This window comes from Octopus sinensis, unplaced genomic scaffold, assembly GCF_006345805.1.
Source record: "Octopus sinensis unplaced genomic scaffold, ASM634580v1 Contig15124, whole genome shotgun sequence".
NCBI lineage: Eukaryota > Metazoa > Mollusca > Cephalopoda > Octopoda > Octopodidae > Octopus > Octopus sinensis.
In genome coordinates, this window is record NW_021833572.1 from 1 (window position 1) to 15,932 (window position 15,932).

The window sequence follows — 15,932 nt, forward strand, 5'->3', positions numbered from 1 at the left end:
CCAAAACTAAATCTAATCAAATTAAAAAGCTATTTTTGTCCATTTTCGCAAGTTTCTTGATGATTCTCGACCCAACCCTTTTGAAAGAAACTACAAGTAAACATTCAGACAAATATATATAAATTAGATATTCTAATAATGGCATTGAAAGGGATCTCCAGCGCCGCAACCTACCTTTTGGATGGTCTGAGTAATATACAGGATTTAAGTTTTTTGTTAACCAAAAAAATCAAAATTTGAATGCATTGGAGACATTTTCGTCTAAAATGACCTTACTGACTATTGAAATTCAGAATTGTTATAAACGCACTTATTGTAGAACCATAATAATTATAGTCCCACCTCTGCAACATCCAAACTAGTAACGAGTCTCCTCCATTTTCCTCGGTTACGATTTTTTTAGTTGTTTCGTGAAAGCTAGAGTTATAATCAAAGAAAATGTCTGTCTTAATTTTTTCTAAGCGTTATTTTAAAAGTATTTTTAATGATTTTCGACTCTCTAGCAATATTTTTAACTAACAAATATAGATAGAAAACTCTCTGACAAAATAAACATTTTGATTAAGAAGCTTGTCGAATAGACGATCTTGTTTAAAGTGATCCATATTATGTTCTGACTGACAATGTTTAACAATAGGTAACCTAAATATGTTTGAGCTTTAGCTCATATTCTTCGACCGCAAAGTTCAGTATCTTCCTGGAGGATGTAAGTTTTTCCGTTTTGAAACCAAATCAGATTCGAGATATTTTCAATCTGTATCTTTTTTTCTTATCAATATTTTTAAAAGATAGAGAATCATTAATTTGTTGTATTTCATGAAAATAAAGCTTCATTATAACAATGCCGTAATGCATAATAATTTTTTATTAGACATAATATTATCCATTAACTTAAAATAATTTGATCTTTATCTATTTCATAAAAAGTAATCAGTCCATTGAACGCCGTGATCTATTGAATGAAAGGTGACATTCTTTATTTATTTATTTACCCCCGGCCCCTTCAATTGAAGGAAGCCGGTGGCTAACAAGAACGTTAGGGCCAATGTCGGACGCTCCCAAAGATCCCCGATCGTGATCCGGTGTTCCGAGGAAGTAGAAGGCGGGCCTGGACAGGAGAAAAGGTCGTTGAGGAATAGGAAGGGGTTATTTCACCAAGACCGATTTTTATGCGATAATCGTGTAGGCCAGTATGGTGGCCACAGCGGAGACGAGCCAAGTTCACTCGGGCTTCTCTTGAGAGGGAGGATTCGATCTTATTAATTGGCGGCGGAAGGCGTCCCAGAAGCTTGTTTATTCCAAGACATCTGATTGCCCTCGTAGCCACCAGGTCGTGAATCCCCTTCTGGTTAATGTCCGGAGGGGATCGTATAAGCTTGCGGACTTTGTCCGCGAGGGTCGGAACTATTCTCCTGTTGTTAGTGGAGTGCCAGAGGAAGTAGCCAGGGTGATTTAGGGTTCGGCATTTGTCAAGAAATTGCAGCCCGAGCATTTCAAAATGGTCACTGATTGGAAGGATTTTCGATTCCCAATGTAGGTGGTCGGTAGGTGTCGTTTTTAGACAGCCGGTAATAATTCGTAATGCTGAGTTTTGAGTTCTCTGAAGTTTTTCAAGGTTTGTATTAGATAAGCAGGAACCCCAAGCAGGGATGGCGTAGTTCATAGTTGTTCTAATAAACTGCTTGTATACAGTTGTTAGACTTTCCTTATCCTGCCCAAATGAAGTCCCCGCAATAGCTCGGAGCACATTGAGTTTTTTCTGGGATTTTCCACAGATATATGAAACATGTTTCGAGAAGGACAAACAGCAATCAAATATCAGACCCAAGATTTTGGGGGATTTTTCAACTGGGAGTGGGGGTGTTGTCTAGGAATAGTTTAGGCTCTAAGTTGAACTGACGGCGGTCAGTTGTGAATAGCGTAACAGATGATTTGGAAGGAGAAGGTTGAAGAAGATTGCATTTCAGCCAGGACGAAAGAGTGTCATGTGTTCCTGCAGAAATCCAGAAGCGGTGATTATGTTTTGGTGGCGGGAGGCAAAAATTAAGTCATCAGCGTAGGAGAGAAGTAGAGTATTATTGTTCGTCGGGATATTTGACAGATGTAAGTTAAATAAGGCAGGTGAAAGGACCGAGCCTGGGGAACTCCGTTAGGCAAGTATTTGTAGCGTGAGTAAGAAGACATGATTGTGGTGCGACCAAGACGCCCAGAGAGAAAAGAGAGTAGCCATGACTTTATTTGGTGGGGGAATTCCGTATCGGTTATTTTCCTACACAGAACGTGTCTTGACGTTCTGTCAAATGCCTTTTCAATGTCGATGGATGCAATAATTGTTCTTTGAGGTGGCTTATGATTGTTAAACCCATCCGCAATGAATTGTGTCAGTTTTGAAAGATGGGTGGAAGTGGAATGCAAAGAACGAAAGCCATGTTGAGATTCAGCAAATGGGAGGAAAGGTTTTATGATGCTCAATACAACTCGCTCTGTTATTTTTGAAACCACTGAGATCAAAGAGATAGGTCGAAAAGAGGAGGGGTCAGAGGTATCACGATTTGGCTTTGGGATAGGGATGATGGTAGATTTCTTCCAAAGCATAGGAACCAGACCATGGTTGATCGAGTATTCGATTAAATTGGTCAGAGCCAGAAAGCCATTAGGACCCAGATTTTTTAGGTGGTGGATGGCAAGGCCATCAGGACCTCTGGCGTTAGAATTCCGCGAGTTAACAACAAGTTGCCTGGTAAGTGATTCTGGGATGTTAATATAGTCAGTAGAATTGTCATTTGACTTATAATGTGATTTTCTTACGAAACGGAGATCCTTTGGGGTAGGAAGGTGACTGATTTTTGCATAATGGCGAATTAAGATGTTGGCTTGATCCTGGAAAGATAGGACAGATTTTTTGGTCGAGATACCGGTGGCATGTGAGAGGGGACATGTTTGCCTCGTGTGAATTTTCTTGAGGGTTCTCCAGAAAGCACGGGATCCAGTATTTGGGGTTATTGAAGTGATAAAATCATTCCATTCGTCAGTTTTATGTTTCTTGATTAATTCGTCAATTTGTTGTTGATTTCTGCTAGAGATTCTCCATTTCCATTGATAGAAGTCGTCGATTTGATCCCCCTTCGTTTTTTGAATAGTTCAATGATAGGTGGGGGGAAGTGGAGGCCGTGATTTCGGATGAAGCCGCGGGGATAAATTTTTTGTCCGCAGAAAGAAGTGTACTAGTAAAGAAAGCAACGGCAGCGTCAAATGATTGAATGGAGGAGCAAGAAAAATTACTGAATATACGTTCAGTTTCACTCCTGAACGAGTCCCATTTCCCACGTTTGTAGTTAATGTAGGTCTTCGTAATTCTCTTCTTTACAGGGTGATGGTTTATTTTGATTAGAATAGGATTGTGGTCCGTTGGTAGGTCGTACAGAACTGTCCATTTGGCGTCGAGGGCGATGTTTGGGGAACAAAAGGTAATGTCAGGAGAAGTGTTTGAATCTCCAGGTCGCATTGCACAGCGGGTGTGTAGAAGAGGGTTGTTTAGAGTGATCAATTCTTCCGCATCCGTTGTGATTTGCTGGCCACGTTTGTCAGTTTTGTTTGTGGATAACCAGAGAGGATGGTGGGCGTTGAAGTCGCCACATAGAATACAGTTTTCAATTGAAAAAAGAGGCAGTAAGTTCGGTGTATAATTGGGAGCACATGACGAAATCGGGGGGATATATGTGTTAACAACAGAGTAACATATCTTTTTAATGTTAATTTGAATAGATGAAATTTCGGTAAATCGATCATTAGTTAAGAGAGATTCAATGTTGGCAGTTGAGTCTGCAAAGGGAATGGCCTCGTGAATGAGAGTAATGAGACCACCGCCAGGCTTTCCAGACTGGCGGTCACGACGAATGGTGGAATATCCCTAAAACGGGGGGTTTGGGATTTTGGAGTAAGTTTGGTCTCTTGAATAAGAGCTATATCAATAGAGTTCGTGTGTAGAAAGTAGCGTAGGTCATTGCATTTCTTGGAAATCCCGTTGATGTTCAATTGAAGGATGGTTAGTGTTCTAATAGGCTCAGGTCCAGGGTTTTGTTCCACATCTCCACACCGAATCAACAATAGAGTCAGGGAACGTAAGCTTGGCGCTCGTCCCGTAGCCACTACCAACCAAACCGTTGACAGGTTGGTTGGCAAGGGGGAAAAGTTGGTTCTGTTTGTTGCTGATGTGAAATCAGCATCCAATCGTCTCCACGAGAAGGTGAACCACATGACGATCAGGTGACATTCTATGAGATAAATAAATACGAAATGACATTCTATGAGATAAATAAATACGAAATGGTGGTAAAGTGGAAAGAAGACTATAAGGGTAAGAAGATTAATTAATTGACTACTTAATTTTTCTTGTTTTGGAAAATGTATTATTTAATTAAATCTAACGAGTCATATTTTTATGCTTTGTTGTGCTTCGTTTAAAATAGTGTTTTAATTAAAACGAATATGTAATGCACATACAGAGGCTACACGTGAAGTCGTTATAGCTCTACGACTGTGCACACATTCTTTACTGACACATTTTAATGCTATGATGTGCCAACAGGTCATGAGAGTTATCAGATTGTACTTTAACCGCATTACCTAGTTGACTAGAGGTATCCTCATTAAAAATAGGGTAGGCTTCCACAAATGGTGTCTAGAAAGGTGAGGATCCTTTATTTCAGTTTAAAAATGGCAAATTAAAGTACTATACTATGAGTGTTGCTATGAAATTTGAATGACTTATTTGTTTAAAAATAATGAATAAACGGATGACAAGTATAGTATGATAATTTAACTAATGTTCCCACAAGGTGCTCATTTTAATCAATTCTATCCATATAAAATATGTCTTAATTTTTTCTAAGTCTTATTTTAAAGGTATTTTTAATGATTTTCGTGACTTGTGAAAAATTAGACAGAACAAAACCAAACTAACCTTAAATTTTTTATTACTTTTAGAGGTTTTCCAATTAGAATAATCATTTTTAAATTAGAAAAATCACTTCTTTAAAAAAACTACAAATTTAAAATGAAGTAATTAGACTTTCCGAGTCAACCGTAATCTTAGGGTTGTTTTTCACATTCTTGGTAGTTCAGTTGGATTGGTAATGCGAAACGAATTCGACATCCAAATCCACAAAAGATAAGGGCACTTCTTGTTTAAATTTTCAATGAGAAATTGATACAAACAAGTTTTCATTTCAAAGTAGTATTTATCATCCGCAGAACGCAAAACACGTATTTATATTTTTTTTTAACATACCAACAATTTTGTCAATAAAACATAATAATTTATAACTAAATTAATCCAGCCGAACGGATTGCTTGCGCGTTCCCGCGCACGATTGCGAGCGAGATTCTCTGCCTCAACCAAGAGGACTCGCGAGCATCCATCTTCTTCCGAGCGATGAGGATACCGAGGTCTTTTAAGAAGCATGAGGTCAGCGGACCGGAAGCGCCTGATGTCTCAAAAGCCACAGGCACGAAGGAATGTCGAGTGGCAAGATTCTTGTATTTTTCTACTTTGCGGGCTTCCGCCAGGGCCGCGACCGAGCCGGAAGAAGAAGCAGATGACAGTAGAGCGGATGGGGACCACGTGTCTGCGCACGTGGCGTCCCAGATCAGGCAATTGCCATTCCGGAATGGAAGGTGGTCATCCCGTCCGGGCGTTTGCCGTCCCCTCTGTCCAATCCGGTTGGTTCAAGCACGTTGGGGAAGCCAGCAGCGTTGAGAGCTCTTGAGATTACGTTGTTGATTGCTCCATGGCGAGGCGAGCGGCCTGCGCTCCGGCGGCAGGAGAGGGGGTGAAGGCCTTTCACGTCGACCGTACCTCCGCATCGACAGGGATGAGGGGCGCAGACATCGAGCCCCAGCCGAAGAGCGACCCCGATACGTAGTGTTTCGTTGTCTAATAGGGAACCCGTCGATGACGTTGGGTAAGCGTCGAGCCAGGATCCACTATGCTCGTGTGCTGCAGAAAGCAGGCAGGCTTGGCGGTGTTTTTTCAAGGCCGGTTGAAGCGTGGAGAACGAGTGTGCTGCCCATATTTCATCCCATTCCCGTTGCACGGACATGTCGGACGCGAGGTGTAGTTTAGCGTCAGTCCAGAATTCCAGGAGGTCGGCAGTCGGCAACTCCAGAGAGAGTTCGTTGAAGGGGAGTAGAACCTCTCGGACAAGTTGCCGGTATTTATATTGTTCGCGGAGATGTAAATTACGGCAATTTTTGTAAATTTAGTCTTTTTATATTAAAACGGCGTCAATTCCGGTTTGTTTTAAGTGTTAATTCGTAATTATTAAATATACATGAATTTACACATGCTCTCTGTGGTAATGAGTTTGTTTTCCTATCCACCCAAATCTATTTAGCTGTTTTGGACACGTAAAAATTTTAAATAGGCCTGTCGCAAGATGTAAACGACATGTTGACATCTCGCTCAGGCCGGCCACACTTTTTTTGATGTAAAGATTAATACAGAAAGAGAACATGTTAGTTTCTTTTTATTAATAAAGGCACAGGCTGAATTTTATTGAGTCCTCTATGAGCTTCCTCATGGCGTTAAGATTAACCTAACATTGTAATTCATTTTATTTTGATCATTGACTTTTCAATTTTTTTTACCTCAGTCGCATCAGAAAACAAATCAACATCTCCAGAATATTTACCAATGTGGTGGACTCAGAAAAGAATATTTCTATAAAGATCCGATGTTAAGAGACGGAAATACAGAGAAATGATAGGTTTCTTTATGGGTAATACATTTTATGAATTGGCCTCCCCGTCATAATGGATGCAGTTTAAAAGTTACAATATTAACATAAGTACAATTCTTTTACATCTCAAATTGGATTTTTTTGAGAGTTTTTTGATTAAGAAAAATCTTTTTTAATTAAAATTAATGGATTATCAACGGACACTCCGAAACAAATAAATATTGTTACCTAGGACATATTATAGGATCTCAAACTGCTATAAGAGCTTCATTGTATTAAATTGATAAGACTACTTGAAATAGGGTCCATTTCATCTCAAGCAGGCGAAAAAGCGGACAAGACCGCATCCATTTCTTCCTAGCATTAAAGAAAAAAAGATGCCGTCTTGGAGTCAGACTAAGTCACAATTCACGTACAAATTATCAAAAAACAGTTTTAAAATTTGCAAAACATTGCAACCTCCGAATTGACCAAAACAAAGTCAAACAAATTTCAAATTAACCAATCAAAAAAAGATCGAGAAAATTTTAGACGAGGACTCGTAAAGTCCTATAATGTTTTCCTTGTACAACAAATATTAGGAAAAATGAAATAAAAAACCAAGAAAACATATCTTTCAGAGAAATTGATACATTGGTTAGTCTGAATTGCACAACTTAAGAAAGACTACTACTAAATAAACAACGGGATCGACACTCAGCACGTCGCATCACTAGAGAGATAAGTCCTGGACAGCGACTTTAATTCTGAGGTTTATTGGCACAGAAGGACTTAATAGACCAATCGAACTAAACTTCTGTCTCCAGAACATCGAGTGCGTCAAGGACACATTGCTCAAAAAGTATTGCAGGTCATTCTACCAGGTGGCTCTTTCAAGTTCAGAACGTGTTTCTCGAAGGAAATAAAAAAGCCAGCTTCCTTCGGTCAAGACAAAAGCAAGATTTAGTTCATTTTTTAACTTGACTGCCATGCTAATGAGAAATCTCCTCCAAGAAATGCTAATCCAGAGTTTGGAGAGTTATTCAAAGATGATATTGACTCCCGAAATAGACAGCAGTTTTTAGGAGTCGGGCTTAGAACGGTTTTGCATTGTAATCAGACTCGTAGGATGACAAAATATCATTCGAGCCCAGTCACAAAAATTCAAAGACACGATCCTGCAAGTCGTGAAACTCATCATTATAGAAATCGTGAATCTAAAACCATCAACACGCGAAAAATTTTATATGAAAAATTCGAAATTTTATATAACCATGAACATATTATATAATATGGAACATTTGACTGTCATACAACAAAATTTTTAATCGACAAAATAATAACCTCTTGCATCACTATTTCTTTAAGTGGTGCAACAATTTTCAATGGATCGTGCAGATCCCTCCAGCTCTGGGGTTAGTTTAGATTTTAAATACAAACCATGCACCAATTTAATGGCATATATTCTCCAAAAATTCAACGTGTTTCCTTCCTTCACAGGTTTTAACCATCTTTAAAATCAATGATCAGAAAAGGCTCTATGAATTTACCGAAATCATATAAGAACTTTTAACATTGCAATAGCATTGTTCTTTCTGTTGATTATATTAGTCTTAACTGATCTATACATCCACAATTATTCCTAAATATGTTAGATTTTCCACGGATTTGTAACTCCGTGTTAATATAAAGATCAGGTTTCCTTTTGTTCTTGCCAATCCAGCAAACAGTACTTTTTTCAAAATATAACGAAAAGTTTTTATTCTCATACAATTTGGCAATTTTTTTAGTTAGTTAGTTACCCGACCTCTCTAGCTTGTAGGAGGCCGGCTGTCCTCAGCAGCGAGTGGTGGGCGCTTCCATAAGTCCATAATGCCCACCGGAGGCCCCTGGACGCTGTGTTTCTCACGGCGACTAAAAGACCCTCTATACTCTCCCCATTGGATCCCTTGGATCTTCTGGCTGTCCTCGAAGTGGCACTCAGCCTCTTCCATGAGTCACTTTCCCTCTCCATGGATTTTGAACCCAATCCGGGACCTTCGAACTGCCTCATCATTCTACAAATAAACATTAATGGGATCTCCCGTAAACAAGATGAGATAATGGAATTCTTACCCTCTCATGATGTGGACATTGCCTTAATACAGGAAACCCGCCTGATATCGACACGTCCTACCCCTCGATTCAAGGGATTTTCAACTGTCCATATGGACCGCCCTAACGGACTGAATGGAGGAGGTTTCATCACTCTCATCCGTGACAACATTCCCTTCACTAACACTACCAATTCCATACGTTCCGCATTTTTTCCCGACGCCCACTTGGAGTTCCTCACAGTACTAATAACAATCAATAATGTTGCCTACACAATCGTCAACCTGTATATTCCTCATCCTACAAGTTGTTCGAAAGGCTACATTCCAGACCTCTCCTGGATCTTGCCATTAAAGAACACAATTGTGTGTGAAGACTTCAATGCCAAAAACCCATCATGGTTTGGTGAAGGGAAACTAGATCAACGGGGGGAGTATGTCTCCGCGGAGCTCGACCACCTTGTTGCCCTAAACGACCCACACCAGCCACACGTTACTGCCTTGCGAACTGGCTTTCGGACATTCTGGTCGGTTGCTTACGACCTTCCTTCTGACCACAACCCCGTACTTTTGGAGATCAAAAAATACTTCTAAAGTTCTATAACCAAAAGGATATTTTTCACTACAAACACGGTCTGTGGTCGAAATTCCAGTATCTCTCAAACTTCTCAGTCCTAAATTTTAAATCGATCGATTACGCAATAAAACACTTCAGCAATTGCATAATCTCTGCAGACCGAAAACACATTCCCAAAGGATTCATCCGTGGGGCAAAACCACTTTTTACAAAGGAGATCATTGACCTCATAAAAGAGAGACGTGCAATAAAGAGGAATGGCGTCCGGGACTCCAACTCGGGCTCCAGATTATCAAGTATTAACGGGATAATCACTGACCATATTCTACAAAACAAAAGAGCCAGGTAAAAAAAGTTGTATCTAGATTGGATCATCCCACCATGCCAACTGAATTTTGGAACGCATTGAATCTATTTGTTTGAAATAGATTTGGGCCAAAAGTTGGTTATAATATGCAGCATCTCGATCGTGGTGACGGGAAAAGGCCGGACGGCTCTACGTTGTTCTCGTTTATTCTGGGAGACCTTTGGTCTGGGATTCCACTTGTGTGGATACCTTCTCAAGTCTTTCATCAACGAATCGGCCTCTCTTGCTGGGTCTCGTGCTAATAAGGCTGAGCTTTCGAAGTGCCGGAAATATCAGTCTTTGATGGATGACTTTTGGTTTTGGCCAATCGTTGTCGAGACTTCCGGCGTCTTTGGCTCCGGGACCCTCACTTCCCTAAAGAAACTGGGACATCTTTGTTCTTCGCGGTCCAAGGACCCTAGGGAATTTACTTTCCTCATTCAGAGGATCCTGCTGGCTGTCATGCGTGGCAACAGCTGTTCCCTCCGTCTCGCTGGGAGAATTTATTAGTTTGTTGACTTTACTTAGTAGTTTATTACAAGAAGATTAATTCCTGTAAAAAAAAAAAAAAAAAAAAAAAAAAAAAAATATGCAGCATTCATTTTATCATCGATGAAAACAATTCTGCCAACTCCTTTAGACGAAATACAGCCCCATAACATTATGTTCTTACCACCGTGTTTGACAGTAGGGAGAATGTTATTTGAATTATAACGTTCTCCTGGATAATATCGAACATATCGATATCCGTCACTCTGATATAAGTTAAATTTGCACTCATCGTAAAAATTACTGTGTCGAGTTCCTCATTTGACATACCCAAACATTTATCCAAAAATGATTTTCTTTTTTCAGTGTTTACCTGTCTTAAAAGTGGTTTTTAACTGGTGTTTTAGTAATAAGACCGCCAGATCGTAACGTATTTGATATACTTCATGTTGATATTGTGATACGATAATCGTGTTCAATTTTATCCTTAATTTGTCTCAACGTAATTAAGTGATCGATATCATGATATTTAAAGATATCGTGCTTTATGTCATTTGATAATTTTAATGGCCATCCAGAACCTATTCTTCTTGACAGAGATTCATTATTTTGTATTTTTGAATGTATTTTTTGCACCGCCGATTTCAAATCTTGTATTTCACGGCAATAAGTCTTTGAGACAGTCCGTTCCTTAAATCTTCAGCAATTAATATTTTATCCACGTCAGACAAGTGCTTAGGGATTGAAAAGTATTAATTTAAAAAAATAAACTGAGTTACAAATGGCAAAGTATTCCAGTCATAAGATCTGCAATTAATTAGACTAGCCACATATTTTGAAAAAAATAGAAAATACAGTCCCAGGTTATGTGCGGTCAAAATCTCACAAATTTATTATCAAAACAAATATATTTAATCATAAAACAACAAATAATAAGATAAATGGTGTTAAAACCAGGGCCAATTTGAGGAAAAGAAAAATAATAAAAAGAATTTGCAACCCCAAAACACCCCAAGAGACACCTGCCGATTGCTATTCGATCTCCTCAGGGAAAATCACAGCCTTGGGAGCAATCAAAAGTCGGGGATCGTCGACCAAGGCCTTCCTCATGTCTAAATGAATTGCCACAGTAAACCCAAGGCATCCTCGTCAGTATAATAATCAGTCACAGTCCTGTAAATAACGTACCCCAACTTCTCGTACATCGCACGGGCCACCAAATTGGACTTTCTTACATACAAGTCGACAAACTGGCACCCCTTCCTGCATGTTATTAGATTGGGACAACTCTGCGGATATATCCTCCAAATGTTTCATCAATTTCTTGGCAATTCCGCATTTTCGGTATTCTGGGTCCACGGAAATGGCAGTCACGTGTCCGTGGTAGTCGGAATCTCCCTCGTCCTTGCCTATCACGTACCCGACGATTTGGCCGGACATATTTTCGACAACTAGGAAATAGTTTGGGTAGTGGCAAAAGTAAAGCATGTAGAAGGATATGTCAAACTAGGTCATTACAAGGGGGTCTACATTTTCGGTGAAGGGGTCGAGATTGCTTAAATTAGTGTATAATTATACATGTTATTTATCTTGAAAAGATCCTCCCATTTGACACACCTCACTGTAAACATTTAAATATTTATTAAAAATAGTCATTAATCAAAAAAACTAATAGTCACCAACCATCAAGAAAACCTCTCTCTGGACAGCACTCTTGCAAAACCAAAGCCTTCTTTCTGTTGCTATTGTCTGGAGATGTTGAACAAAATCCTGGACCAAAGAAATTCTTGAACGTTATGAGCTTAAACATAAATGGCGTCAGAGGAAAGGCCAAAGACCTCAATATGTACATGGAAAGAAAGAATATCAAGAAGGGAATTACATTCACAAAAACTCATGAAATCTTTACAAAACTGACCCAAGATGCTATCTCTGAAGTCATGGGGCTTACTATTCATACCTCCAATGGAATTATTACTATTGGAAACTTATATATTCCCCCACCGGGGTCATGCGCCAAAGGATTTACTGTCGATCTGTCTAGCCTTACTGCTTTCCGGAGATTTTAATGCCAAGCACCCTCTGTGGTTTCGAAACAACCGGCGGATGCGAGAGGAAATCTCATTTTTTCCCAATTCAAGAGACTGTGAACGATCCAAAGAAAAATACAAGGACGTCATATAACGGAAAAGAATCGATCACATCTCCAGACTTAACCTTTTGTTCCCCGAAATTAGCACCAATTATTTTTTGGACGGTAAACTATCACAATTTAATCATTATACGAATAAACTGTTCTCCAATGACCCGAGAGAAACATGATTTCTACTACGATTATAATAATGCAAAATGGTCGGCTTATAAGAAATACGTCGATACGAAACTTTCCACATTCTATCCGGAACCTAACTCCCTCGATAGGGCAGTCAAATACTTCAATAAAGTGATACTCGTGGGAAGGAAATTATATGTCCAAAAACGTTTCCGGAAAATATCAGAAAGAAAACAAAACCCAGAAAGTATCAGACTGATAAAGGAAAGGAACTTCCTTAAGCGCAAAAAAATTTCTAACCAAAAAAACAACAAAGAGAATAAGGACACTGAATATGGCGATCCGGAGTAGACAGTCAAAAAAAGCAGAAGCTGGGGAGGATATCATCAGCTATGAAAAGGAATAGTCCACTATCTGTGGAAGATGCTACATAAATTTCGGGACTATGATGCACAAACCTGGTGAATCACTAAATTTAAACAAATTTATGAAGCACTGTGTCTCAATCAGCTACAAACCATATCAGAAACACAATAGGCCACCAAATTCTTTACTAAAACCAAAAAAGGGACAGCTATCAACCCCTTTTCTACCTGATCAAGTCACATTGGTAATCCAACACACAATGAATAAAATTTCCTGTGGTCCAGACGGAATACCAATGATTCTGCTCAAGAAAGCAGAAAATTTACTCGTTGAATATGGTTACCAAATTTAAAACTATGGCTTGCCAATTTTCTGAATGGACGTCGGGGTAGAGTCTACAAGGGCAATCGAAGATCTACATCAATGCTACTACTGAATGGAGTGGCACAAGGTTCCCCCCTATCTCCCGTATTATTCAACCTAATGTTGAACGATATGCTTCTTCCTAAAAACAAGAATGACATTTTACCATCATATGCGAATAGCTGCATCGAGGTATATATTTGTCAGCGAAGCTACAAGAAGATTACAGAAAAATATAAATAACCTGTGTATATGGCTCAATGACAATCTGTTGAAAGTAAGTCCGGAAAGGTCTAAGCTAACCTTTTTCACAACTAACAAAAGACTGGGTAAATGTGACCATGGAAGGGAAATCAATTCCTCAAAATGAAACTCTAAAGATACTAGGGATCACTTTTGACACCTTTTTTACTCCTCATATGTTAACGAAATGCAATAAGAAACTAAACTTTCTTTAAGCATTTCTTGGAAAATTGGAAAACGCCAAAGGAACTTACGGATTAGAATCTCTATACACTCAATACATTAAATTGACAATTGGTTACAGATGTACAGTATGGGGATGCAATCTAGCATATACAAATGTCAAAAAATTGACAATATTCAAATGGAGATTGTAAACCTCCTACCGAATGTCACGGGGAACAAAATTCAACCAATGGGATTAGAATAAATCGTGAATAAAAACGGTGGAGACCTCAGGAAAAAAGTCCATGTTCGGGATCGCCGACCTAAGACTTAGGCAATGCGCTGTAGAACACAGAGAGAAGATGCAAAGGTTTCTAAAAAAGGCTGGGATCACCTGAAATAGTTGATTATGGTTATGACGGTGTTTTTGGTCATAATAAATAAATAAAAATAAAATTCGAAAACGTGACAATAAATCCCAGTTCCCGCCATTTTGTAATATTTCACAGCCAGTAAAAATAGCCAAATTAGGAAATAAATGATAATATAAAAAAAATAAAAGAAAATAGTTCCGGAAATGTTTTGGATGGCATTCCTGGCGGTGTCGAACGTGTTGATGATGATAGGTGCAGTAATTTAAATATTAGATTAGTGCAGGTGATAATGGGGACAGTCCCCTACATGCTCCCCAAGCCTAAAGTGTTCATGGAGGACATTCCCCCCTGCAGACGAGTCGAAATAGTCTTTGGAGATAATATCGTGGATTTGTTCATCAAAGGACAATCCCCCTCCAAATGGGCCATCTACAAGACTGTCCACTCGGGGGAAATATTTTATTTGGGACTCACTTCCGACGTGCCGGGGACAGACGGCGACGGAGTCTACCTCCAAAAACTGGCGAATAAACCCGTGGACGAGACTGTCGACGTCAGCATTTACACTGTTCATAACAAATACCTGTTCAATGGGTACATTAAGGAAAAAGCACAATATAAATGTATTACTACAGCCTGACAGAGCTGTCTTGAAGTCACCCACATGAAGTCTACATCAATAGTTTTTTTATTTTAAATTATATTTTTATGTTATATTTTTAAATTTGTAATAAATAAAATTCAAAATTTCAATATTATTTTGTGGGCATGGAAAACTCGAAATCATCACTAAAGACAGTGATTTCTCTCGTCGAAAAGCCTTCTGTCATTTCTAATGGACCTTTCTATTTACTTAGAAAACTTCCAGGTAATAAAAAAACATTAAAACAAGTCAGAACCCGATCTGATCTCAGGCTACAACAATCTCCTAAAATACTATGAATTGGACACAATATTCGACAAATACTCAAATAAACGAATAGATCAAAGCCTCACAGCTTACTTACCTCGACTTTTGGGACATATGGACCTCACCTGGCAGCCAGAAGGCAGTTCACTGAGACAAATTCTAAACCAGAGGCCAGAAGTGGCCAAGTCTATCAACCCTCTCTCAGAAAACGACTTGGAATCGTTTAGATTGGAGGAAGGCCCTCTACCGCCTGAGTATTTAGAAATATTTGCAGTCAAAGATCCTGTGAAAGATTCTGTCCCTAAAAGACGAAAATTGATATAATTTATTAAAATATAATTTTAGTTGTATTATTATTAATTTGAATTTAATAATATCTAAGTAATCTGTAGTTTGTGGTCATTATGAGTCTTAACACTATATCAATGAAGTATCCTCCACTTATTGACCCATCTCGGACACCAATAGCCTACGGACGGCAGTCTTTCTATCAACTGGTTTGAGTATATTTGACCAACAGAACATTCAAATTCATTCCAACTCAATAATAACCCAACAACGTGCACTAAGAGCCCTCTCTGACCTAGTCCATGATCCTGAACATACTTACACGTGTATTAAAATAGGACTAGCCACCAACCTGACCTCCTTCCTTACCAATGTGGACAATGTTCTGCGGTCTCTGGCAGTGCAGTGTGTCTTCACGTTGGCAGGTTGGACATTTGACTTACCCAGGGCACTGCTGTGGCCGGGAATTCATCATTTCTGAAGGTCTAATCAAACCAATTGCCTTGTTGACTGAACAGAACGAATTAGAGAACATTCGACAATTAGCTCAGGGGACACTTCAGAGGGTTTCCTGTCTGCAGGAAGGCTCGGAGTGTATGATTGTAGAAGGAATGATCCCCCAATTCGTGACTCAGACGGCTGAGGAGGTCGAGGGGATTAAAGTAGTCGTCAGGGGGATTGTAGGCTATTGTTTTGGACACTCTCCACAACTGTTTGAGAGTCAATA

At 39.2% G+C, this 15,932-nt stretch overlaps 1 protein-coding gene across 1 annotated transcript; it reads right to left on the bottom strand.

Moving 5' to 3' along the window:
* Positions 1–10,868: 10,868 nt before the first annotated feature.
* Positions 10,869–11,664, bottom strand: LOC115230274. Its single transcript, XM_029800479.1, has 2 exons — positions 11,413–11,664; positions 10,869–10,958 (listed from the first exon to the last, which is right to left on the bottom strand). Exons 1-2 carry the CDS (start codon positions 11,662–11,664, stop codon positions 10,869–10,871), a joined length of 342 nt encoding a protein of 113 aa, XP_029656339.1.
* Positions 11,665–15,932: the final 4,268 nt, after the last annotated feature.

What these genes read in the sequence shown, in the direction of transcription:
- LOC115230274 (XM_029800479.1), bottom strand. Translation starts at nt 11,664, where the DNA reads ATGTCCGGCCAAATCGTCGGGTACGTGATAGGCAAGGACGAGGGAGAT. An exon ending in GCGATGTACGAGAAGTTGGG is followed by an intron (nt 10,959 to 11,412) that starts GTACGTTATTTA and finishes TCAATCCCTAAG; the next exon opens with CACTTGTCTGACGTGGATAA.